A 26,236-nucleotide genomic window follows, 5' to 3' on the forward strand; every position below is an offset into this window, starting at 1 on the left:
TTCAAATACAGTACGTAGTACAAGACAACATTATTACTTTCACGGCTCTAAACCAAGTCACCTACTAGCTATGAAGATAAGATCCAATGCACAATTTGCTGATATCCCTACTATTAAGGATCAACAAAGGCTTGTTACAGACCCCCAAAAAATCAACGAGACTTTCAAAAAGTTTTATTCCAACTTATACAAATCAGAAATGGTTTTCAGTCATAATAAAATGGATACATTTCTTGATCAAATTAACCTACCTAAACTCTCAGAGGAAGACGCTAAACAGTTAGATATACCTATCACACTAGAGGAACTTAGAGAGGCTATATCGGAAATGCAAAGTGGGAACTGGGAAGGCTCCCGGTTGGGATGGTATCCCACCAGAACTTTACCTCTCATGTTGGGAAGTAATTGGACCCCTATTACTGGATATGATTTTATACTCAATCAAAGAGGGGAACTTCCCCAGGGACGTCAATATGGCACTCATATCTGTCCTCCTTAAAAAAGACAAAGACCCCACCGAATGTGGTAGTTATAGACCCTTAAGCCTCCTCGGAACCGATCTTAAGCTGTATGCTAAGGTACTAGCCATCAAACTTCAAAAGCATATGACAGCTCTAGTTCATCCTGATCAGACAGGCTTCATAAGAGGCCGCCTGATCACGGATAATATTAGACGATTACTACATGTGATAGACAACAGCAAGGATATCGTGCCTCCTAACGCTATATTATCCTTGGATGCGATGAAGGCCTTTGATAGGTTGGAATGGTCTTATTTATGGGCAGTACTCGGAAGGATGGGGTTAGGTGTAGGATTCATTAATATGATAAAAGTACTATACACAGAGCCATCGGCCATGGTTATAACAGGTAAATTCACCTCCCCTCTCTTTCCTGTTTCGCGTTCGTCTAGACCAGGGGTTCCCAAACTTTTCAGGCCAGGGCCCAGAAAATAAGGCGTCAGAGTTGCGCATCGTCTGGCTTTTTTTTTTTTTTTTTTTTGCCAGGCGACCGTTTTTTTTTTTTTTTTTTACTTTATTTTTTAGCGTTTATCGCTTTTCTGGTCAAGCATGACCGACAGTTGTAGGGTGAAACGGGAGAGAGAGCAGGGGGAGACATTCTGCAAATGACGGCGAGTCCGGGAATCGAACTCGGAGTCAACCAGATCCGTGACGCAGCACGGAGTCCCGCGACGCAGCGCAGTAACATGGTGTGCTACTGGAGCACCCTGGCGACCGATTTTTTAAGCCAAATATCACTTCAATCCTATTAAGTTAGTTCAAGTTAGTTATTCATTTATATGTGCTATTTATGAGAGGGCTAACTTGTTGCAAAATAATAATGATAATAATAATAGCCTCATTAAAATACTATTGTTGCTTCGGTTGTTTTCAGCGTTTTATGTGCATAATCTGTTATTTAGTTTGAAATGTTCGTTGAAATAAGTAGATTTTTCGTTTTTGTTTATTTATTAAGTTAATATAAAACCATATAGTCACATTTTAGAATACAATAGAATATAATTTTAGAATACAACTAGAAACACTGTCCTGGCCTGCTTCTAAGTTCAGTGGCCTGACAAAAAAAATTAATAAATAAATAATTTTTTTTTTTTTTTTTTTTTAATCATCTCGCGGCCCACCCGTGGCTGCTCGCGGCCCACCTTTGGGTTGCGACCCTGACTTTGGGAACCACTGGTCTAGACAGGGTTGTCCTCTTAGTCCCGGACTATGTGCTCTATCTTTAAAACCTTTAGCACAGTATATAAGACAATCCCAATCCATAGAGCCGATCTCAATTAGGGGCACACAGCATCATATTAGTTTATATGCGGACGACGTAATATTGTTCATGCAAAACCCTACCACCTCACTACCTCATCTTCTCAAGCTAATAAACGATTTTGGCAATCTATCGGGATTTAGGATAAACTGGCCAAAGTCGGCCTTCCTTCCACTGAATGTCACTGCGAAGGCTACCATCCTTCCAGGAAATATACAAATGGTAGAACACTTTAGATGTCTTGGAGTTGAAATATTCCCCACTATATGCCAAACAGTGAAGTATAATTATACAGGAATCCAAGAAAGGATCACAAATGACTTTGACAGGTGGTCAAAACATAAAAACTCAGTACAGGCCCGAGTATCAATAGTTAAAATGGATGTTTACCCAGAATCAACTTCTTCAGCTCAATGCTACCGTTACCCCCCCCCCCCCCCCTGCTGGCTACTGGAAAAAATTACACTCCGCCGCATATACATTTATTTGGAACAACAAACCTCCATGAATTAAAAGATCCACCGCACAGAGAAACAAAGCTGACGGAGGTTTAGCATTTCCAGACTTCTACCACTATTTTAAAGCATATTCTTTAAGACCACTGATCACCTGGTTTGATTCTCAAGCATCTGTATCCTGGAGAACATTAGAAGAAAACATTGTGGCACCACATAGACTGCAGGATGTAGTATACACCAACCTATCAATTAAGCAATGCAACTTGAAATTTGGCCCTCTTATTACACATGTGATCCGGATATGGCGTGAAACACAATTTTTTTTTACTAACCAACATAAATGGCATAAACACTCTCCCATATTTAATAACAATACACTCCTTATTGCACAACAACCTATCAGATTTCCCAAATGGGAAAAGAATGGCATACATACATTGGGAGATATCTTCAACGAACAGGGTTTCTGTAGCTATCAAGATATATTTAACAAATTTAACCTCACCAGTTCCACATATTATTTCTACAGACAATTATTAGCATGCTTGAAGGCTCATGGAGTCCCATTAAAGACACCACTTGAGTACCACAGATATCAAGTTCTTTTATGAAAGGGAGACATTGAGAGGATTTGTCACGGACTTTTACCGTCACTTACTTACATCTTCGTATGAAGCCCTTCCCCTAGACTCAGTTTGGAGGATGGATATACCAGACCTGGAAGTAGATTTTGATTGGGCTGAGGTCTGGGCAAACGTTCGGCTATCGTCACGTAACCCGGATCATCAACAGATTAATCTTAATTTTATTCATAGGACTTACCTAACTCCTATTCGATTGAACCGTATGGGGCTTAAACAAGACTCTCGATGTTCCTTATGTACAAACGGTGATGATGGTACATTTATGCATATGTATTGGGAATGTCCGCCTGTTAAGATATTTTGGGAAGAAATAACAACACTATTATCAGGATTTTTGTATTTGACAATACCTGTAATGCCTTCTGTATTGCTGCTGAATGATGTCTCTCAGGTATCACACTCTGTACACATAAAGAGGCTAATCTTGTCCGGTACTACGGCTGCCAAAAAGCTAATAGCATCACGTTGGATTCAACCTGATCAAATGTGCCGGAGGGTATGGATTCTTACATATCTTGATGTGATTTACCTGGAGATATCTACCGCATGAATTCTAGGTATTAATGAAGCCAGCATAGAAATCTGGTTAGGGGTGGAGGAGAGGATAAAACATTATATGAACTATTAATCCTTGGTATCAAACGGAATAATGGATGTATTCAAGGGGGGTCCGGTGGGGGGGGGGGAAGAACGAGTAAGAGCATGTATGTGTTTTATAGTGGATTTCTACTGTAAAGGTTTGTATGTCATGTCAAAAAAATAAAAAATAAAAAAACATTTGTTCAATTTTTTATTTATTTTTTAACAATTCGATTATAAATTCGAATATAGAATATACTTATTCGATACTGGTTCAATGGTACTGATAGGCACATCTGTGTGTGTGTGTGTGTGTGTGTGTGTGTGTGTGTGTGTGTGTGTGTGTGTGTGTGTGTGTGTGTGTGTGTGTGTGTGTGTGTGTGTGTGTGTGTGTGTGTGTGTAAATACCTGAATGCTCCGCTGTAGCCACATCTTCCTGGTGCCCCGTCCCCTCTGCCAGAGGCGTCAGGGTTTCAGCAACAGTCTCCTGAGACAGACAGACAAACTTTTCAGGGAGACCCATGTTACTGACAAAACACTACAATATCAGTGATGGCTGTCGGAATGTAGAGCTATTATTTTTTTAACATGTAGAGTAGACCACCTATTTTAACAAATAAATACCACTTACAGCACTTTTAAAAGAAAAGAAAAACGTCGAATCAACTAAGATTGGCCTGGTTTGCACAATATAGGCCTATTATTAGCAGTGAGTCTTTTGAGAGTTTCTGGGCTTGCAAAGTAAAACAACCTACAATCTCTACCTTAAAATGGCGCTTGGACAAGAATTCCAGGGGAGCGGTGCAGTGGCCAACATTATGACACATGTAATGATAACAATAAGGCACTCACCGGTTCAGCTTGACAGAACACTTGCTAGTTGCAACGCGCCGACATTCAACCTTGATCCCGTCGTTCTGTTGTGAGGAGGACGTGTGATAATCTGACATGCAACTCCACCAACGTGTTTCGAGAGCTCCCCCCCCCCCCCCCCCCCCCCCCATTTCCTCCGGGTGACATCGCGAGAGGAGAGCAGACACTATCTCCTCAACTATTTTCAACTATAGTAGTAGTAGTAGGCCCGACTCCAGGAAGGTTGAAGAAATGGTTGTGAGAAAATAATGTCCGCCCTCCTCCCTATTTCTCGCGGTGCGGAGCTCTCGAGACACAGAACACGTTGGCGAGTTACACGTCTGATCATCACATGTCCTCCTCACAACAGAACAGAGTTACACGTCTGATCATCACATGTCCTCCTCACAGAACAGAGTTACACGTCTGATCATCACATGTCCTCCTCACAACAGAACAGAGTTACACGTCTGATCATCACATGTCCTCCTCACAGAACAGAGTTACACGTCTGATCATCACATGTCCTCCTCACAACAGAACAGAGTTACACGTCTGATCATCACATGTCCTCCTCACAACAGAACAGAGTTACACGTCTGATCATCACATGTCCTCCTCACAACAGAACAGAGTTACACGTCTGATCATCACATGTCCTCCTCACAACAGAACAGAGTTACACGTCTGATCATCACATGTCCTCCTCACAGAACAGAGTTACACGTCTGATCATCACATGTCCTCCTCACAGAACAGAGTTACACGTCTGATCATCACATGTCCTCCTCACAACAGAACAGTTACACGTCTGATCATCACATGTCCTCCTCACAGAACAGAGTTACACGTCTGATCATCACATGTCCTCCTCACAACAGAACAGAGTTACACGTCTGATCATCACATGTCCTCCTCACAACAGAACAGAGTTACACGTCTGATCATCACATGTCCTCCTCACAACAGAACAGAGTTACACGTCTGATCATCACATGTCCTCCTCACAACAGAACAGAGTTACACGTCTGATCATCACATGTCCTCCTCACAACAGAACAGTTACACGTCTGATCATCACATGTCCTCCTCACAGAACAGAGTTACACGTCTGATCATCACATGTCCTCCTCACAACAGAACAGAGTTACACGTCTGATCATCACATGTCCTCCTCACAACAGAACAGAGTTACACGTCTGATCATCACATGTCCTCCTCACAGAACAGAGTTACACGTCTGATCATCACATGTCCTCCTCACAGAACAGAGTTACACGTCTGATCATCACATGTCCTCCTCACAGAACAGAGTTACACGTCTGATCATCACATGTCTCCCTCACAACAGAACGACAGGATTAAAAAGGACCATAGCCGTTTTTTTTTTTTTACATGCGTGTTCCAAGTCATTCTTACAGCCTAGATACAAAAATCACTACACCGTTTGTTTTTCATAATTTTAGTTATTATATAAAAAAAATTGGTAGTTATTTTCTGCCGATTCACCACTGCCGTCGGCTTCAGCTATATCTGAAAATGTGTGGAGCAACTTTTCAGGGGAAAACAAAACCTTTTCAGGAAAATAAAACCTCAGATGTCAACATGGCATTCTAGTCAGATGTGGTGGCTTTCAAGGATTCGTGCGATGTTTCAGATAAAATGGAAGTCTATGGCAGAGGTGAATCTACGGTAAGAGATTATGAAAAAGAACGGCAGTGATTTTTCCTATCACAAGAAGAATGAACCCACTTGTCAAAAAGACTGGTAAGGTTCTTTAAGGTTGAACATCAGCGAGGTGCCCTTTTAAGTCTATACTGAAGCAACATTTACTGATGTATTTTGGGCTGCAAGTAGAAGTTCTCAAAGGGTAATGGCAAAATGACATTTCAGGGCAGAACGTAAAGGTTAGGCTTGCCAACTGCTCCGACTTTCCTGGTGGAGACCGCAAGAGTCCGAACACATTTCCTTTTTAAAACTTCAGCTTGCAGCCCCGAACAGAAAGATTCTCCGTCATATCGCTGTAGTATAGACTAGAACAGGGTCAAGTAGAACCTGGAAAGGTTCAGATTGTTTACATACAGTACATGTGTCAACGTGAATTGCATGTATAAGACTGTGCTGTACTGGGCACGTCCCAGGGGTCAGTACAGTATGCGTTTAACCCTCCAAGGTGTTAGTATAAAACTATAAATACAATAATAATACAATTCTTGTCAACAAGAATAGACCATTCATTTCATCCGATTTTCAACCACCTACCTACCATTTCACTGACCCCCCCCCCCCCCCCCCCCCCCCTCAAAATACACACACACACACACACACACACACACACACACACACTCTCTCTCTCTCTTTATAATAAGGACACAGAGACATGATCAGAATGATACCTTTGGTGTGAGGATGGTCCAGCTGTTGCTGCTGTCATTGTCAGACATGGCCCTCTAGTGGCGTTGTCCGGCCCCTGCAACCCAATGACAGCTCCGGTATAACCAAGACTCAAGAGATTAAAATGTGTCACATACATACACGTATCCGTACCGAACCGAACCGTTTCAGTGTGTACCGTACCGTACCGAACGGCTGTGTAGTGTACCGAACGAATACAACGGTATGTTAACCACTAACGACCGCCCACCGAGGGCTGTTTTTTTCACAATCTAATATAATTATTATTATTTTAAAAATTACAAGTCGATTATTAATTTCAATATAGAATGTTCGTTGACAGCCCTACAAGTACAATTAGTTACTGCACACCCCCTGAGTGGAACATGGAAAGCCAAACTCTCCCCCACTGTACCGAAAACCCCGTACCGAACCTTGACTTCAAAACCGAGGTACGTACCGTACCGTGGTTTTTGTGTACCGTTACACCCCTACGAGACATGCAGTGAAATGTAGGTGGCCATGCCTGCCTCGATTGTGCAAAAATACAAATAATAAAATAGAATTAATCAAATAGAATAGATAATAAAATAGAGTAGACATGGTAAAAAATATAATACAATGCTAAGCTTAACTCATTGACCGCCGGGGATTAGCCTTATCCTGTGGTAGTATTGCCACGCTGTAAACGATGGTCAGTCACCTTGTTTGTAGAGCTAATTCTATATTATAGCCATGGATACAATACTATAGTGATTTGACATTGAGTTTCTTCCGGTCAAGATGCAAAAAAGAGAATTTTTCCATCCATACGTTCCCGTGTTATACCGTGGTGAATACAAGTATGGTTTTAGATTATTTGATTGTCGGTAACGGCATTCGTATTCAACACTAAAAAACGCTCATCAGCCCGATCGGTACAAAAGCCTTGCAGGATCAAGCTCAAATGTACGTCAAATCGTCCTTACCTGCGACCGGGAGTATTCCAAAAACAATATTCCAATTTCTTGATCGCCATCTGGTACATCCAATGTCCATTTGCTCGACGGCATAATCCACCATAACATATGGATCGGGCATATTTGACGGGCTTCAATGTAACCGGCAGAACCGTTCGTCTTGCCCGACAAGGAAAAATGTAACCCGAAACCCTTGGCCATCCCACAGCCCAGGATACAATGTTAGAAAGGGTGCTCGATACCGCCGTCTAGCGTGATGCGGCCGGTATTGCACCTAGGCATTCTCAATGCGATTCCCAATGTTAACCCTGAGTCAGTGGGCCTGTAATGAATAGAAATATCGAATAAAAGTAATAACGATCAAATAACGAGTATACTCGTTGTTGGCGTTCAACGATTGGCGGCCAATAACGAGTATAATCGTCGTTGGCGGGGAATGAGTTAAGAATAAAAGGCAATGAGTAATACAATAATAATACAAATATACAGATCTGTTTTTAAAGTGACCTTTTTGTAGTGTATTTGTGTGTGAGAGAGTGTAAGTGAAGATGTGTTTGTGTGTGGAGAGATCAGTGTTCAGTGTTCTGATGGCCTGGGGGAAGAAGCTGAGTCTGAGTCTCTCTGTTTTTCCTGCGTGTATGCGGAGGCGCTTGCCTGACCGCAGCAGCTTGAACAGACTATTGTTGGGGTGATGAGGGTCCTCCATTATCATGCAGGCTCTGGATCTGCACCTCCTGGTGTACACGTCATGCAGGGGTGGTAGTGCGATACCCGTAGTATGCTATACTGAGTGCAGTGAGTGCACCACTCTCTCTGTAGAGCCTTCCTGTCCTGGGCAGTGCAATTGCCAAACCAGGCAGTGGTGTTCCCAGTCAGGATGCTCTCCACAGCCCCAGAGTAGAAGGACCGGAGTATCTTCCCTGATACTTTGTACTTCCTCAATTGTCTCAGGTGGTAGAGGTGCTGCTTCGCCTTTTTTAGCACAGTGTCCGTGTGTGTAGACCATGTCAGGTCCTCCACGATGTGGACTCCCAGGTACTTAAAACGTATGGTGTTCATGTACATTGTACAGTCGTGTAGGGCTGGACGATATATCAACTTAATAGTGGCATCACAGCATGAAAGAACGCAATGTTCACTCCATATAGCAAATACTGCAATATGGGTATTTATATATATATTTTTAAAGGTTTATCAATTAAAATAAAAAGGGTAAAAAAAAGGTGAGATTGAGAAAGACACCATTCAGTGGCACCCAGAAATAATAAGTCCATATAATGGAGATTGTTCATTAGGGTTGGGTACCTTTCACAGTTCCTGGAATTCGGTATCGGTATTCAACAGTAGCCTACCTTTTTTTGGTACTCAACTCTCTCTGTAATAACAAAAAGATTATTTCAGTTGTAAAGAAAAAAGAAAATAAGTCCAAACTTCTCAATTTCAACATTGTTATTTATTTAGAACATTTTGTTATTTATTGTTGTAACACACCACACAAAATAAATCGCATGAGCATGTATTGTGTTTTTAAATGTTTAAATATCAACATTATCAGGCCATCCTCAATAAATATTATCAAACTCCTCTGACCTCATCTGGTCTTTCGAAAGACCCAAGAGATGGGACAGTAATATATATATATATATTTGTGGAAAAGGCTCCCTCTTGTCTGGTATATTACACTCACTAAATATGTAAAGGTACCAAAATGTGGTACAGATTGATCTAGCATGAATCAGTACTCGGTAGTACCAATATCATTCGGTCGGTATCCTTAAAAAGGTACAGAGTTTGGTACCCAACCCTATTGGTCATCAGTCATCACTGGTCATCATTTACATTTACATTTACATTTAGTCATTTAGCTGACGCTTTTATCCAAAGCGACTTACAAGTTCTGTACGACAAGCCATCAGGAAGGGCACAACTCTATCAGCTGAGCAACAATGTGCATCAAAGTGTTGAGTGCTACAGTGTAGGTTAGTTTATTAGGACAAGTGCATGACAGTACAGTTAGTTAGGGTTAGATATTGGTTGAAGAAGTGCGTCTTTAGTCGACAGCGAAAGATTGGACGTGTTTCGGCTGTCCTAACTGGGGTGGGTACTGGGTAGTTCATTCCACCATTGTGGGGCAAGGACTAAGAATAGGCGACTTCTCTTTGATGACCCTCCCGGAGCTTGGATAGGAGTAGGTCTGAGGCGGCCAGAAGATGCAGAGCGTAGGGGTCTTGAGGGTGTGTAGTTAGAGACCATTGACCGGAGGTAATGGTCATCACTGGGACATCCAGTAGTAGACAGCTTGCCATAGGGTTGCACCTTCAACCCAGGTAGCAGCAGGTAGGCCAACTGTATTCCCATGTGACGGAGATAGAGGCTACTACTAAAATAGTTTTAAATGACACAAATAGGAAATAGATTCTTAACACTATAGACTTAGATCGCAACTGCAATATCTGCCAAAATAATCGCGATATGATATATCGTTCAGCCCTAATGTACAAGTTGGCTTCATACGTCATCACACTTCTTCACTTATGTGAGGAGAACTAGGCCATGAAGCTGCATGTATACAGAAGAACCCTCCTCCACTTCTCACAACATAATTCAACAAAACCATCTTGCGCTACTTTTCTAACGGGCCCAATATAAGATGCTTACAGGAGGAGTGAATCAGCATCAGCAACTACACCCACCGTGCCGGTACCACACAGAGCCTTCTAGTGGAGCTAGGTGAGCTGATGTATTGGACAGTAGTCAGTAGTTGGCTATTGGGTGACACCCCCCCCTGCTGCTGGTCAAACTAATTTACATCCTCTGTTGTTTACACATGGCCAGGATTTGAATAGGTGCCTTTACCATTCAACCTCACCCCCACGATAAAGGACCTACTGTAAGGTGTAGAGATGTCCGATATTATCGGCCGATATTGGCATTAAATGTCATATTGGAAATTATCGGTTTAAAAAACTTTTTTTTTAATGCATCCAGTGACATTAACACATCAATGCATACTTTTATTGTCAAAAGTATGCATAATGTTGTGTTAATTCCACGACAAGAGATATGTAATGTTAGTTACCTGAAATAATTTTGTTTTTTTTGGGGGGGAAACCCCACATATATCGGTATCATTGATATCGGTATCGGAAATTAAGAGTTGGACAATATCGGTATATCTGTAAAAAAAAATTAAAAAAAAGCATCCCTACTGTAGTAAGGTGCTGTCAGAAGGTTTGTGTGTGTAGCCTATATGTTATGTATGTGTCTGCAGGAAGTCTACATCCCAGGAGGGAGCATTCAGTTCTTCATTAGTAGTTAGTGTGTGTCGCAGCTCTTCGGTCACCCTGGCTTTTGACTAGCTGGGACATGCTTTGGCAAAGACAGGCGTAACTAAGGGCTGGCACTATATTCTAGAGACACAACATGCATGCATCCAGTCTCAGCCATCATGTTAACATGTGGGCCTATATTGGTTACAGGCACAGTCGTTTTACTAATTCATTCAAACGTATTTCAACATTTCGGTAAAACCATGTTTTTCTATTTACTCTATTTCTGTGGCTATGTATTTGGCAATGAAGGCTCCATTTAGACTTCACTGGAGTGGAAACAGGGACAGACTCTTTAATGGCCCTGAAACAAAGCATTCCACCTACTGTACTGCCTCCTGACACACCAAGAATAACCCAAGCCATTCTAAACCCTCTTATGTAAACACTGAATGACAAGATGTGCCATCTAGTTCATTTCTGCAAGTGCAAGTGCAGGATGTACTAACCACTTCCTTTAACACCACGTTGTATCTAGCGTAATGACACACTTCACTCTGCAAACTCGATTATCTTTTTCCATCGCAATTTAGGTCTCCTAAATGCGCGCTTCCCAAGAGAAGGCCACTGAATGTAGCCCTGGGCCCAAGGAGCATTGTGGAGTATGGTGGAATGGCTTAAATAGATACCAGACAAAAATAGTCATGATGAGACTGACTGGAGAGAGAGAGAGAGTATGCAGAATATGTCCTTAGGGAACACAATACAGGCTGCCAGATATTCTAAGGATAGTTTTTAAAAAAGAGTAACTATACCATAACGCAGTCTATTTTCATTGGAGACAAAGAATAGTTTCCAGAAGCATGTAGGCTAGCCTGGCCCTAATGCATTTAGGACAGCTACTCTCTACTCACATGCCTAGTTTGAGCATGCAGGTTTGCCTCGCACACTTCCAAGTGTCAGCTCTGCACGTTAACAGATACTTGACATCCACAGTGCACACTATATCTGTGCACTGGATGCCCTCTTGTGTTTTGACCTCCTAGACTAATGTTCTTAATTAAGCGACGACAACACTCTGTGATCAATGAGTTTAATTGTCACCTGAAATTGCATCAAGCGATTACTGTCACATGTCCCTTTTCAAGTCTTGCCATCAACATTTCAGTCTGAATCTCTTTCTCTTGGTCTCTCGAGCAGGGAGAAATGACCAAAAATGGTAAGGCCAGTAAACTACAGTAGACTACACGCCACTAGGAGGAAATAGTTTGGTCATATTGCAATGTATACTACAGGGCTTTGTTTGTAGTGTATTGATTGATTGATTGAAAACTTTATTAACAGATTGCAGAATGGGTACAGTACACAGTACAGCTCAATACATACAATTGTTAAGGGGATGCAGACCAGAGAACTGTTACATATACATTTATGACATACCAGATTTGCAAATACAGTACTGTTTGTGATACAAAAAGAGTCTAAAAGAGAGTATATACATTTGACGTAGAAACTGTACATTGGTGTACGGTACCCATGCATGGCATCGGCAAACAATCCAGTCCTAAAGTCATCTGCATAGTGTTGTGTTGAGAGAGAGAGAGAGAGAGAGAGAGAGAGAGAGAGAGAGAGAGAGAGAGAGAGAGAGAGAGAGAGAGAGAGGAGGTGTGGCACTGCTGCTATATCTTTTACTGCTGACACACTTTAATAAAGGACCGAAAATAACACACAACTTTACATCTATAACGGGCCAAATTAACCACCAGAGATTATGTGTATAATAAAGCAGACAACTTTCATTTGTTAAAAAGTCTCAAACAGAATATAGGCTCTCGATCTGGAATAACCAGGAAAAGTATAGAGCTGTCAAAACGCAATAATAACGTGTGTGACAAGCGCTCGTTGTTGTTATTAATTTTTATAACTAAGCACGCCCGTGTAGCCGAGTCCAAACTAAGCTTACCTTGCGCTGTCGTTGTACCTGTCTGTCCACAATCTGGGACTCAGTATCCGTCAATAATGTCTTTCCATCCAACTTCGGAACTATTTGCCTTCGGACTCGTACTGTATGTATGATCGACGCGCCCCTTATCCAACGACAGACAACATTGACTGTCGTCCCGCCCCTAGTCGACCGACTTGACCAATGACAACGAGGCCACTCAATGAGACAACTTCCAAATTGATTGACACACACAGGTGGGAGGCAGAGAGACAGTTCATCTTTGGTGAGACTGAGTATCGGTGTATAGATTAGTTTACATACTGTACATGTACATTGCATGCAAGCATGCAACAACATTCATGTTCAATGCATGTAAACAACACTCATTTTAGCCTCTCTAAAACTGTTTTTAAATGATAAATTCATTAATCAATATTTTTATTCCACACCTTTCTAAAGGCTCTGGATGTATATATGGTTAAATGATTACACGACATAAAAATGTCACAGCACATTCAACCATAAAACATGGTTTTGATAGGAGGGGATTTTTTAACACACAATATAATCTCCATAGAACCCTTTACATAAACATCAGTGAAACATAAAATAATAATCATTTTTTATATTGTTATGATAAAAATTTAAATAAAAAATCACATGAAAATAAACATGAATGCAGATTTTTATTCCCCATCTCCACTTTCCACCCCCAGTTCATCCTCTCATCCAGTCAGTTGTCACACGCCCACGTGTCTCAGGTCAGCGGTGTAGGGGTCAGGTTGTTTCAGCTCCCACTAAGATACACTACAGACTCTGGATCAGTCCCACACTCAATACATTGCCATCTGAAAATTCAGCAATTCGGACTTCAGCCTGTTTCCCGGCGACCCAAGAGCAGCATCATATGGGCACTGAAAAATAGAATAAAAACTATTACATTAGCCTTACAACTTCATTTTAACTCTTGTCAAACCCAGAGTACGGCACTTAAAAGTGAAAATCCACCATGAAACAGAATTCACATTCTATTCTTCCAGTGATGTTGGACAGTTATGCACAAATTGTCATGCTCTCCCTTCCATCTTAGGGAGACAGGTGTGTAGGGAGACAGGTGTGTAGGGAGACAGGTGTGTAGAGAGACAGGTGTGTAGAGACAGGTGTGTAGAGAGACAGGTGTGTAGGGAGACAGGTGTGTAGAGACAGGTGTGTAGAGAGACAGGTGTGTAGAGACAGGTGTGTAGAGACAGGTGTGTAGAGACAGGTGTGTAGAGAGACAGGTGTGTAGAGAGACAGGTGTGTAGGGAGACAGGTGTGTAGGGAGACAGGTGTGTAGAGACAGGTGTGTAGAGAGACAGGTGTGTAGGGAGACAGGTGTGTAGAGACAGGTGTGTAGAGACAGGTGTGTAGAGACAGGTGTGTAGGGAGACAGGTGTGTAGAGACAGGTGTGTAGAGACAGGTGTGTAGGGAGACAGGTGTGTAGAGAGACAGGTGTGTAGAGAGACAGGTGTGTAGGGAGACAGCTGTGTAGAGAGACAGGTGTGTAGGGAGACAGGTGTATAGAGAGACAGGTGTGTAGAGACAGGTGTGTAGAGACAGGTGTGTAGGGAGACAGGTGTGTAGGGAGACAGGTGTGTAGAGACAGGTGTGTAGAGACAGGTGTGTAGAGACAGGTGTGTAGAGAGACAGGTGTGTAGAGAGACAGGTGTGTAGAGACAGGTGTGTAGGGAGACAGGTGTGTAGAGAGACAGGTGTGTAGAGACAGGTGTGTAGAGAGACAGGTGTGTAGAGAGACAGGTGTGTAGAGACAGGTGTGTAGGGAGACAGGTGTGTAGAGAGACAGGTGTGTAGAGACAGGTGTGTAGAGAGACAGGTGTGTAGGGAGACAGGTGTGTAGAGACAGGTGTGTAGAGAGACAGGTGTGTAGAGAGACAGGTGTGTAGAGAGACAGGTGTGTAGAGACAGGTGTGTAGGGAGACAGGTGTGTAGAGAGACAGGTGTGTAGAGACAGGTGTGTAGGGAGACAGGTGTGTAGAGAGACAGGTGTGTAGAGAGACAGGTGTGTAGAGACAGGTGTGTAGAGACAGGTGTGTAGAGACAGGTGTGTAGAGACAGGTGTGTAGAGACAGGTGTGTAGAGACAGGTGTGTAGAGACAGGTGTGTAGAGACAGGTGTGTAGAGAGACAGGTGTGTAGGGAGACAGGTGTGTAGGGAGACAGGTGTGTAGAGACAGGTGTGTAGAGACAGGTGTGTAGAGACAGGTGTGTAGAGACAGGTGTGTAGAGACAGGTGTGTAGAGAGACAGGTGTGTAGAGACAGGTGTGTAAGGAGACAGGTGTGTAGAGAGACAGGTGTGTAGAGACAGGTGTGTAGAGACAGGTGTGTAGGGAGACAGGTGTGTAGAGAGACAGGTGTGTAGAGACAGGTGTGTAGAGAGAGGTGTGTAGAGACAGGTGTGTAGGGATACAGGTGTGTAGGGAGACAGGTGTGTAGGGAGACAGGTGTGTAGAGAGACAGGTGTGTAAGGAGACAGGTGTCTGTACACAACAGTCTCCCTAAGCTGGAAAGAAGAGCCATCTTGAATCTGAGATGTCATCAAGTGGCACATTTTGGAGTCGGTCCAATGTCAATGAAGCAGTGCTTACAGAATTTTTGTTTGAGCTCTCGCATCCAAATTGGTTTTATTTAAATGTAGGGCTTACAGTTCTGAATCTGAAAATCTACCCATCTTCCAGTAGGATGACCATGGGTGGGATCATAGTGTCCTGGCAGTTGTTCCACTATTCACCGTCTATGGAGCAGTTCCAGGATTTGTCTCTTGGTAAATAAAATGGATTTATATAGCGTAAAATAAAATGAATTTATACTGCATTTATATAGCGCTTTTATCCAAAGAGCTTTACAACTTATGCCCTACATTCACCCATTCACTCACACATACAGACGGCGGAGGCGACCATGCAAGGTGCCGACCTGCTCATCGGGAGCCGTTAGGGGTGGGACACTTCGACATGTGAGGAGCCAGGAATCGAACGGACAACCTCCAGATTACCAGACAACCGCTCTACCTCCGGAGCCACTGTCGCTCCAGTCTCTTGATGACATCGTCACTAGAATCTTGTCTCGCTCGTTCATATTCACATATCAAACCGGAGCTGTACAATATTATAGACATAACATGTGAAATTGGATTTTCCCTTTAAGTTACCTCACAAATGAGCGACGCATTTCATATTAAGCACAAAGGGTTTTGTGCCGTTATAACCACAAGTTATAATAATAATAATACTAGGTTGCAGATGTATGAAAGAAGAGTGATACGTACCAAAAGTTTGCCAACAATGATGAGGAAAAAAAACACTCCAAAGTGTGACGAAAGAAAAGCATGAAGTACTATTGATCTATTCTCACTTGATCTATACTCAATATTCTCACACGGTGGATCAGTCCAGGATCTCTTTGATGCACCAGCAGCAGAGCAGGAAGTACAGACACTCCTTAACAGACTGGATGAATCCGTAGGCGATGTTCCCTCCCAGGAAGTTCTTGCCTCGTCCCAGGCCCATCGCCACGTCACGGAGGTTCTGCCCCAGCGACGGGGGTATGGCTTGGGGGAGAGGACGCTGAGGGTGCATGGCTCGACGGTGGAAGGAGGAGAAGGGAGAAGAGAACAGGAGGTGAAAAGGAGCGGCTGAGGTGAGAGAACTAGGGAGAAGGAAGGCCAAGAACAGAGGATAGTGGAGGGATGCGGTCGGGGTCTGTGCCAGCTGAGGTGTCCTCCGTGCGCTGGACTCAGTCTGCTCCTCTACTTATAACCTCCTATACACACAGCAGACATCACCAGCAGCCTGCCTCGACCCCACATCCTGCTTTTTCTCTACTCTTCTGCTTTCAAACATCCTCTCGGATTGATTAACCGCCTTGTTTAGCTTTTACTATACACAGTACCTCTCTATTCTGTTTTACAGCCATCTCTCGGTCACTCCCTAGTATTCGCTCCATCAGCCCCCCCCCCCCCCCCCCCACACACCAGACTCCACCTATTCAAACAGGAGAGTTCCAGCAACTCCAAACACCCACCCCACCCACTTTGTCCAGGGCAGTATGTGGCAAGCCATTGTCTCTCCCTTCTAGCAATGTGCATTTTAAACAGGTTTTAAAAAGGCTTTTATAAACAAATGAATCCATCTATTTGAAAAGTTTCATTCCATGAGACATACCACGGCACTTGAAGAATGCGACAGGCGCTCTTGTAAAATGGTTGCTGGCATGGCAGTAAAACTCACAATTTAATATTATTGAGGCTTCCCGACTTCTTAACCTCTAAATGATTGAGGTTATTGGCTGTGTAAAAAGACAATTCCACAGAGTAACATTTAATTACATTTTGAAAATATTTTCCTAATGTTTGCCAGGGCGTTTTCCTGCCGTTGAGTGAGTTTAGTATTATGTGCTCTCTGCGTAAGGAGAAGAATCCTCACAAATATTAGGAAATCATTTACTTTTGTAGAACTTAAGTAATCTCCAGTGGAATTTATATTGCATATAAAATGTGAGCTACATAATAAAGAAATAATGAAATATTGAGCAATGAACATGAGGTACCAATATTTTACCCAAGATGGATGGATAGTTTTTGAGTGAAATCCTTAATTTGGTAAATCAATTCAACAGAGTTACTACAGGCTTAAATAGATAAAGTATATTGAAAACTGAACTCACCATGAAAGATGTATTTATATATGCAATCTATATTTTCAGATACAGGTGTAAACAGACATATTTTCCCCAAAACAAAAAAGGCAAAAAAAAGTATTAAAACATAAACATAAAAAGTTAAAATAAAATCAATTTGTGCAGGCTAATTGAAAGTAACCTTTGGCTTCCGAAAACACAAATTAAAAAGTACAACAGCATCATCAACAACAACAACAACAACAATCTAGAAATTTTGAAAGGATTTCCATGCAACAAAGGCAACTGTGATGAGCAATGATAATGCTAGACCGATTCACTAATGATACAGAGAGACAGATGGGTCCATTTAGACACACAAACTCACAATGTGGACACACGCACACACACGCCAGAGAATGTGGTTCAGTTTTTTTTAGTCCTACATGACCTACAAACACCTGAACAGTGACAAAGTGTGTCTGACAGACCCAGCTGTCCCTCTGGTGTGTGTACCTGTATACATGTGTGTGTGTGTGTGTGTGTAGGATTATCTATACATAATAATTGCGAGACCATTCCCAAGTTGACGGTTAAGGTTTAGGCTGACAAATCCCTTCCCATGCGTCAACCTTTTAGTTTCAAGAAGAGCTTCCACGGTGGAGGCATCTAGCTCTGTGCACAAGGAACGACAACAATCCAGTGGATTCACAATGAGCCAATCACAATGGATGTTATTTACAGGCGGTCAGGAAATACCCTCCCAAATAGGTGACATCAAGTAACCGTGACAACGAGCTGGAAATCAGAATGTGCCATCAGAGGAGATTGCCATCACTGGACCCGTGTGTTGTGTTTGTGTACTTTTTGCAAAAAATTAAAAAAAATCTTGGTTTAACTTGAGAGGCTCGTGTGAGATTCTCCTGTAGTCAACTACATTTTGGATTAAGTACATAAGGTGACATCATCAAAGTGACGTGACTGCATCGAAGAAACAAGGCACGGTTAAAAGATATATAAAAAACACAACATCGTGAAGAGAGAGAGAGAGAGAGAGAGGGGAGAGAAAACTATTCCCACAGAACCTCTCCCCGTTTTTTAGAGCTCTGCAGAGACAACGCGTTTGACTTCTAACGTCAGCGAGAGAAGCTCCGCGGTGTTGTTCCGTTGTGTCCATGCTTTCACTTTGGCCCCTCCCTCCCTCCCTCATCCAAAACAAGCGCGTAGAAAAAAAAAGAAAAACAGGACATTATTCCCTCGAGTGAGCCAAGAAAAAGCAACATCATACAAACACACATTATACAGTAAAACGAATTAAACTACTACGACAAACTGTGCATCACATTTGGAGAGGGAAATTCATTGCTTAGACTGCTCTGCATGCCTCCTGGGATTAATATGAGGGACACCTTTTGCTTGTTTTTCTTCAACGGCCTCCTCCGGCTATAGCTTACAATTTTACTTTCCATCAAAAAGAGAAAAAAAAGCACCAGAGAGATACGGCCATAGATTGTCAGTGCAGACGATCACTACGCTCAGCGGCCACTGAAAACACTAGGAAGGTCGGAGTGATCTCCGATTTTCCCACTATATGTACCAATTACTGCATTTTTTAAGATGACATCGTTACAGAATTAGCTTGTTGCTCTCCCCCCCCCCCCCTCCCCCGACGATGATGCCATCGTATTCAGGCACCGTATCTTAAACCCGGGTGCGTGCGTCCCTCTATTCAAACAACCTGCCCCCCCCACGTCGTAAGCACACGGAGACAGATACACAAACATACAGCTGGGCTTTAGTCTCTGTTGAGAATTTCCATGGCTTCCTCCGCCATTAACAACCAAGTTCATGTTCTTTGGCAATGATGACAGAGGTGGCACGGGGTAGAGTGTTGACTCTACACTGTATGAATATATTATGTGTGTGTCTGTGTGTGTGTGTGTGTGTGTGTGTGTGTGTTTACAGGGAGATACAGCTGAAAGGACCATCCTGTACTCGGAAAAGCCAAATGTGAAATAAGTCCCAAGCTAATGGACAGACAGAAAGCTGTGTTAATGTCTTTCAGCAGAATTCTGCTTTGTGGGAGAGTTTAGCGATGTGGGAGAGTGTCATGATGTGGGTCATTGGCATAGCAGTCCCCGTTTTGCATACAGGCTGTCCTCCTTGACAACACCAGGTGTCACTCCGGGAGGAGGGGGGGGGTCAAAGTTCAAGGGCTTGGGTGGCTCCTGATTAGACTGGATACAAACATGTTATGCGTATTCACCAGCAGGGTGGACTTCAGAGTCATGATTGGCTGTTCCGATGACCTTTGAAGGGAGTGTTCATGTTCGAGACTGATTAGGTCTTTGAAGCCGACAAACCATTGTCATTGAGTTCACGTCACCCGACTGCTTATGATCCAGCCACAGTCCGGGGAGGGGGGGGGAATCATTTCTCCAAACAGTCTTCAAAACCAAGGATGTCTGTTGGAATGCATCGACAATGCTATTCCCATTGTCTCAATTCTGACCTTCTCCAAAAAGATCTCCGATAGCGCTTCTCGTCCACAATTTATTTTTGCACGATTGCACCGTTTCAGATGTATTCTGTATGATAATTTCAGAGGAAAAACTAAAAAATCTTCTTTTTTGCATTTTTTTTTTTTATAATTGCATTTATGTTCTGGCCCGGTGTGATGCAGCGGTGGGGCTCCTGCCCGGTTCACAGTTGGCCGTTGAGAGATTGCAGCGGTGCTCGTCCATGATGGAGTGATGGAGGGAGGAGTGATGGTGGAGGTCACAGTTTGGCGTCCTTGGAGGGTCCTTGAGGCGGCAGCAGCAGCAAGCGGGTGATTTGGCAGAGAAACTGGTGTGTTTGTTTCGTTTTGGCTTCATTTATTATATGGTGTGTGTCGAGATCTGTAGTGTTGCCGTGCATTGTACAGAGAATATGTGGATGTGTTTGGTTGTTTTTGCATCGCCGTACGAATGCACGTGTATTTGCGAGTGTTTCATTGGTGTGTGTGTGTGCGTGTGTGTGTGTGTGTGCGTGAGAGAGAGTTCAGGCTCTGCGCTCCACCGGCTGCTGCAGACACACCTCGCTCCCTGCTGATACGATGGGGAGTCTGTTGTCCATGTGGTAGCTGATCAGGTGACTCACACTCTCAAAGCGATGGTCTTTGGTTCGCACCTGAGGAAGACCGGACACACGGTGTCAAAGATGCAACGCTAACTGGTGTTACACAAAGCGTAATTGTACGTGAGCCACCACTAGGGGGAGGGTGATGTGCGAGTTGACAGTGTAGGTGGATGGGTGGGTTAGTGACAGAGTGAGTGTGTTAGTGACAGAGTGAGTGGGTGGGTTAGTGACAGAGTGAGTGGGTGGGTTAGTGACAGAGTGAGTGGGTGGGTTAGTGACAGAGTGAGTGGGTGGGTTAGTGACAGAGTGAGTGAGTGGGTTAGTGACAGAGTGAGTGAGTGTGTTAGTGACAGAGTGAGTGTGTTAGTAACAGAGTGAGTGGGTGGGTTAGTGACAGAGTGAGTGAGTGGGTTAGTGACAGAGTGAGTGGGTTAGTGACAGAGTGAGTGGGTGGGTTAGTGACAGAGTGAGTGGGTTAGTGACAGAGTGAGTGGGTGGGTTAGTGACAGAGTGAGTGGGTTAGTGACAGAGTGAGTGGGTGGGTTAGTGACAGAGTGAGTGGGTGGGTTAGTAACAGAGTGAGTGGGTGGGTTAGTGACAGAGTGAGTGGGTGGGTTAGTGACAGAGTGAGTGGGTGGGTTAGTGACAGAGTGAGTGGGTGGGTTAGTGACAGAGTGAGTGGGTGGGTTAGTGACAGAGTGAGTGGGTGGGTTAGTGACAGAGTGAGTGGGTGGGTTAGTAACAGAGTGAGTGGGTGGGTTAGTGACAGAGTGGGTGGGTGGGTTAGTGACAGAGTGAGTGTGTTAGTGACAGAGTGAGTGGGTGGGTTAGTGACAGAGTGAGTGGGTGGGTTAGTGACAGAGTGAGTGGGTGGGTTAGTGACAGAGTGAGTGAGTGGGTTAGTGACAGAGTGAGTGGGTGGGTTAGTGACAGAGTGAGTGAGTGGGTTAGTGACAGAGTGAGTGGGTGGGTTAGTGACAGAGTGAGTGAGTGGGTTAGTAACAGAGTGAGTGAGTGTGTTAGTGACAGAGTGAGTGGGTGGGTTAGTGACAGAGTGAGTGGGTGGGTTAGTGACAGAGTGAGTGGGTGGGTTAGTGACAGAGTGAGTGGGTGGGTTAGTGACAGAGTGAGTGGGTGGGTTAGTGACAGAGTGGGTGGGTGGGTTAGTGACAGAGTGAGTGGGTGGGTTAGTGACAGAGTGGGTGGGTTAGTGACAGAGTGAGTGGGTGGGTTAGTGACAGAGTGAGTGGGTTAGTGACAGAGTGAGTGGGTGGGTTAGTGACAGAGTGAGTGGGTGTGTTAGTGACAGAGTGAGTGGGTGGGTTAGTGACAGAGTGAGTGGGTGGGTTAGTGACAGAGTGAGTGGGTGGGTTAGTGACAGAGTGAGTGGGTGGGTTAGTGACAGAGTGAGTGAGTGGGTTAGTGACAGAGTGAGTGGGTGGGTTAGTGACAGAGTGAGTGAGTGGGTTAGTGACAGAGTGAGTGAGTGTGTTAGTGACAGAGTGAGTGGGTGGGTTAGTGACAGAGTGAGTGGGTTAGTGACAGAGTGAGTGGGTGGGTTAGTGACAGAGTGAGTGGGTTAGTGACAGAGTGAGTGGGTTAGTGACAGAGTGAGTGGGTGGGTTAGTGACAGAGTGAGTGGGTGGGTTAGTGACAGAGTGAGTGGGTGGGTTAGTGACAGAGTGAGTGGGTGGGTTAGTGACAGAGTGAGTGGGTGGGTTAGTGACAGAGTGAGTGAGTGGGTTAGTGACAGAGTGAGTGGGTGGGTTAGTGACAGAGTGAGTGGGTGGGTTAGTGACAGAGTGAGTGGGTGGGTTAGTGACAGAGTGAGTGGGTGGGTTATAGTAACGCACCATAAAAGCATTATATAAATTGGATGTATTATTATTATTATTATGACCCCCACAATACACAACATCAAATGTAGCACCCCTCCTCTATTCCAATAACTACACCCTTCTAAGAGCCCTCCTCCCCCTCGCTGCCTCACCACTCCCTCCGGGTCCACCAGCAGCAGGTGTTTGGGCTGCGCCCCCTGCTGGCCGGTGAGGACATACTGCCCGGGCGTGGTCCCAGACTCTCGGACCAGGAAGTCTCCGTCCCGGGTCAGCAGCCTCTCCGCCTGCCTGCGACTCAGACTGCCGTGGAACCAGGGCTCGCACTGCAGCTGCTCCACCAGCGGGGGCGCCGCCGACACAGCGCCAGGGCTCACCGGCCCGGACACGCCCAGGGCGTCGTCGAACGGCTCTGAGAGAGGGGGGGGGGGGGGGGGGGGGGGGGCAAAGACAGTGGTTCAGTTGTTCCATCGTCATCTGAATCCTCACGGTTCTTCTTACTCCTCCTTAACCACACTCTTATCCGCGGAAATGTGTTAAATCATAGAGATATATTAAATCATATTCCTTCCATTACGAAACACACTGGACAGAGGACCTGTTGTTTGCCGTTGGTGCCGCTGACTGATAAGAGATGTAAGGGACTCACTCATGTCAAAAGCATCTCTGTGAGCGTTCCCATTGGCAGCAGCTGCAAGGGGGCGGGGTTTATCCACATTGACGTATGAAGGGTCATCAAAGAGTTCTCGTCCCCCTTCTTTGGCTCCCACTGAAAAAGGCAAGAATCCACAGAGGACAGTGACCTGAAAGCTCATCTCGGCCAATCGTCTAATTTCTAGATGCATGAGACACTTTCTCACTGCCAATGAAGTTTCATTTTAGAGTACAGATCTGGCCCATTACTTTTCCCTTTTTTTTCATTTTAGTTTTAAAATGGTAACAATTATTTTGTTAAAATAAGTGTGTTACAGTAAATAGCTCTACATTCCGACAGCCATCACTGATTGTCTGGTCAGTAACATGGGTCTCCCAATCCCTCCGCTCTGCAGTAAACACAAAATACATTTTATGATATCCCTTCCCACTTTATCCAATCAGCATACACACAGTGTGGAGTTATCTATCCTGATTGGATAAAGTGGGAACGGGATATGAGAACATTTATTTTCTGTTTACTGCAGAGCAGAGGGACTGGTGTTACTGACAGATGGCGCTCTTGAACCGTTGGAGAGTTGAGAGGGGATCAACAGTAGATATCAAGTCTCCGGGGGAGAAATATGATTGCGATCACAGATTTTTGAAATATTGATTTCAATGACGTGTTACGGCGTCATTGGCAGAATTAGCATGGCGGGGAATGACGAGTTTAGGCGTCTCTGGCAGAGAAAGTGTTAATACAGGCCCCAAATGATTCTTTTTCATAAAATGTAGGAAACGTCCCCATATTTCCATAGTTATCAGGTTTTCTTTTGATAGCAAAAGTCAATTTCTCTAAAGTTGGTTTAGGTTTGTCTGGACTTTTCCAAAAGACTGCAATGGGTGTTAAACTTTAAGACAGGATGTAAATAATCATTCTCTTCTTGTTCTTATTAATGTTTAGTCCATCTGGGAACAGACTATATATCAAGTAGTACATCCTTCCAAAAGTCATGTGCACTCCCATAAGCAGTGAAACAATTCTCCACATTACATTTGTCTGGAATATTGGCCTCAAGATGATGGAGTAGAGATGAGGAATATATGTTCCACTCCATAATCCACTTGTACTGAAGTCGTTTAAACTGTATTGATCGTCTGAACCCGTTCATCAACCGTTATCTCTATATATTTAAATCATTATGCTGGAGCCAATCTTTGACTCTCCGAGGACTCATGGATCAGAGATACCCGACCCTGGCCATTAGATTAATGTACCATCATCGTGGACTGTGTTGTAATTTGGGTATTTGATATATAGTACTGTGCAGACTTACACCATTAGTATGGGGTCTCTGTGATCCCAGAGACTGAGATATATATTTTCCCTGTTAGAAGAGATCGAACATGTAGCAAAACGGCAGAAAATCAAGTTGTTACACATGACTCCAGGTATAGGATGTTTTTGGGGATAGTATGGGAGAATTCGGTCCAACAACCAATACCAGTATCAGTCTCATAATCTATACCAGTATCAGTCTCATAATCTATACAAGTATCAGTCTCATAATCTATACCAGTATCAGTCTCATAATCTATACCAGTATCAGTCTCATAATCTATACCAGTATCAGTCTCATAACCAATACAAGTATCAGTCTCATAACCAATACCAGTATCAGTCTCATAATCTATACCAGTATCAGTCTCATAATCTATACCAGTATCAGTCTCATAATCTATACCAGTATCAGTCTCATAATCTATACCAGTATCAGTCTCATAATCTATACCAGTATCAGTCTCATAACCAATACCAGTATCAGTCTCATAATCTATACCAGTATCAGTCTCATAACCAATACCAGTATCGGGTCATGTATCAAGTCATGTCAAATCATGTGATCATTAGTGGAGTAAGAATCTCTTAAGTCAAGGATGGACCCTAAACAGACGTCTCTGCTGGAGGCCAGGTGTGTGTATACAGCCAGGTGTGTGTATACAGCCAGGTGTGTGTGTATACAGCCAGGTGTGTGTATACAGCCAGGTGTGTGTATACAGCACCACTGCATTAAAGAGGGATAGTTCTGATTCCAGCGAGCCACAAAACAATACAAAGTCAACGGGGTCAGCCTCCTGCTTATACAAGAAGAAGACTAATTAAATCAACTGCACTGTGGAGTAGATTTCAGAGTTCAGCTGACCCTTATGGAGATACAAGGATTTCCCTTGACAGCAACAATAGGTACATAAACAGAGAGAGGGAGAGAGAGAGAGAGAGAGAGAGAGAGAGAGAGAGAGAGAGAGAGAGAGAGAGAGAGAGAGAGAGAGAGAGAATGAGAGAGAGAGAGACTGAGCAGGCAGCGCAACAAAGTGGGGCTGAGAACACTTCAAAGTGAGGGGGGTGATGGGAAGTAATATAGTAACATTAGGGAACAGACAGAGAAAATGCCAAGGGGTTGAAGACAGTGAATTAAAGGGAAGAGAGAGAGTGATAGAGAGAGGGATAGAGAGAGAGGAAGAGAGAGAAAGAGAAAAAACAGGAAGCCATTTCCCCCCCCCAAATATAATGATTTATATTTGATATATTACATGTTATTGTACATTTTAAACACACACACTTAACACTTTGACTGCCGGAAAACGCTTAAAAGCGTCATTCCCGGCCATGCTCAAGTTGCCGGAGGACGCTTTACACCGTCCTTATATCAATATTTCAAAAATCTGCGATCGGATTCATATTTCCCCTTCGCTGGCCTGAGATCCACCAGGAGGACCCACTGAGCTCTCTGGCGGTTCAGGAGCGCCATCTGGTGGCCGATCGGCGCAATCGCCAAACAGGAAGTGCTATGGAGGTTGTGCTGGTCGGCTGTATTACTTCCGGGCACTCTGTTTGGCTACCGGGACTCGATCTCGACACAATACATAGCGATCGATTGCCAATAACTCGATAAACAACATGATTTGGACATATATACTATTATACAAGCTGGAAATGGACCCGATATTTCTACATACCATAATAGGTAAATGACCAACGGCGCGAGGAGGATACGGTAAGATTCAGCGTTATTTTTGATCGTATTCC

At 43.8% G+C, this 26,236-nt stretch overlaps 3 protein-coding genes across 3 annotated transcripts in view; all 3 read right to left on the bottom strand.

The window, feature by feature from the left end:
- Positions 1-12,989, bottom strand: part of pbxip1b (pre-B-cell leukemia homeobox interacting protein 1b) — a gene marked incomplete at its 3' end in the record, with an annotated part of 48,713 nt that extends 35,724 nt beyond the window's left edge. Inside the window, exons 1-3 of the mRNA XM_084336728.1 lie at positions 12,901-12,989; positions 6,712-6,785; positions 3,872-3,950 (exon numbers count right to left, since the gene is read on the bottom strand). Coding sequence (XP_084192854.1) covers positions 3,872-3,950; positions 6,712-6,759 — 127 coding nt within the window. The 5' untranslated portion in view covers positions 6,760-6,785; positions 12,901-12,989. The remainder of the gene's footprint in view (positions 1-3,871; positions 3,951-6,711; positions 6,786-12,900) is intronic.
- A 3,337-nt stretch (positions 12,990-16,326) lies between these two features.
- On the bottom strand, positions 16,327-16,518 carry lenep (lens epithelial protein; the record flags this gene model as incomplete). The annotated part of the gene is made up of 1 exon (XM_084335700.1): positions 16,327-16,518. One exon carries the CDS (start codon positions 16,516-16,518, stop codon positions 16,327-16,329), a length of 192 nt encoding a protein of 63 aa, XP_084191826.1.
- A 1,083-nt stretch (positions 16,519-17,601) lies between these two features.
- The window catches only part of shc1 (SHC (Src homology 2 domain containing) transforming protein 1), a gene marked incomplete at its 5' end in the record, with an annotated part of 28,809 nt that continues 20,174 nt past the window's right edge, over positions 17,602-26,236 (bottom strand). The window contains 3 exons of the mRNA XM_084336729.1: positions 17,602-20,728; positions 22,668-22,924; positions 23,162-23,281. Coding sequence (XP_084192855.1) covers positions 20,600-20,728; positions 22,668-22,924; positions 23,162-23,281 — 506 coding nt within the window. The 3' untranslated portion in view covers positions 17,602-20,599. The remainder of the gene's footprint in view (positions 20,729-22,667; positions 22,925-23,161; positions 23,282-26,236) is intronic.

This window comes from Notolepis coatsorum, assembly GCF_963971535.1.
Source record: "Notolepis coatsorum genome assembly, chromosome: 19".
Classification (NCBI taxonomy): Eukaryota; Metazoa; Chordata; class Actinopteri; order Aulopiformes; family Paralepididae; genus Notolepis; species Notolepis coatsorum.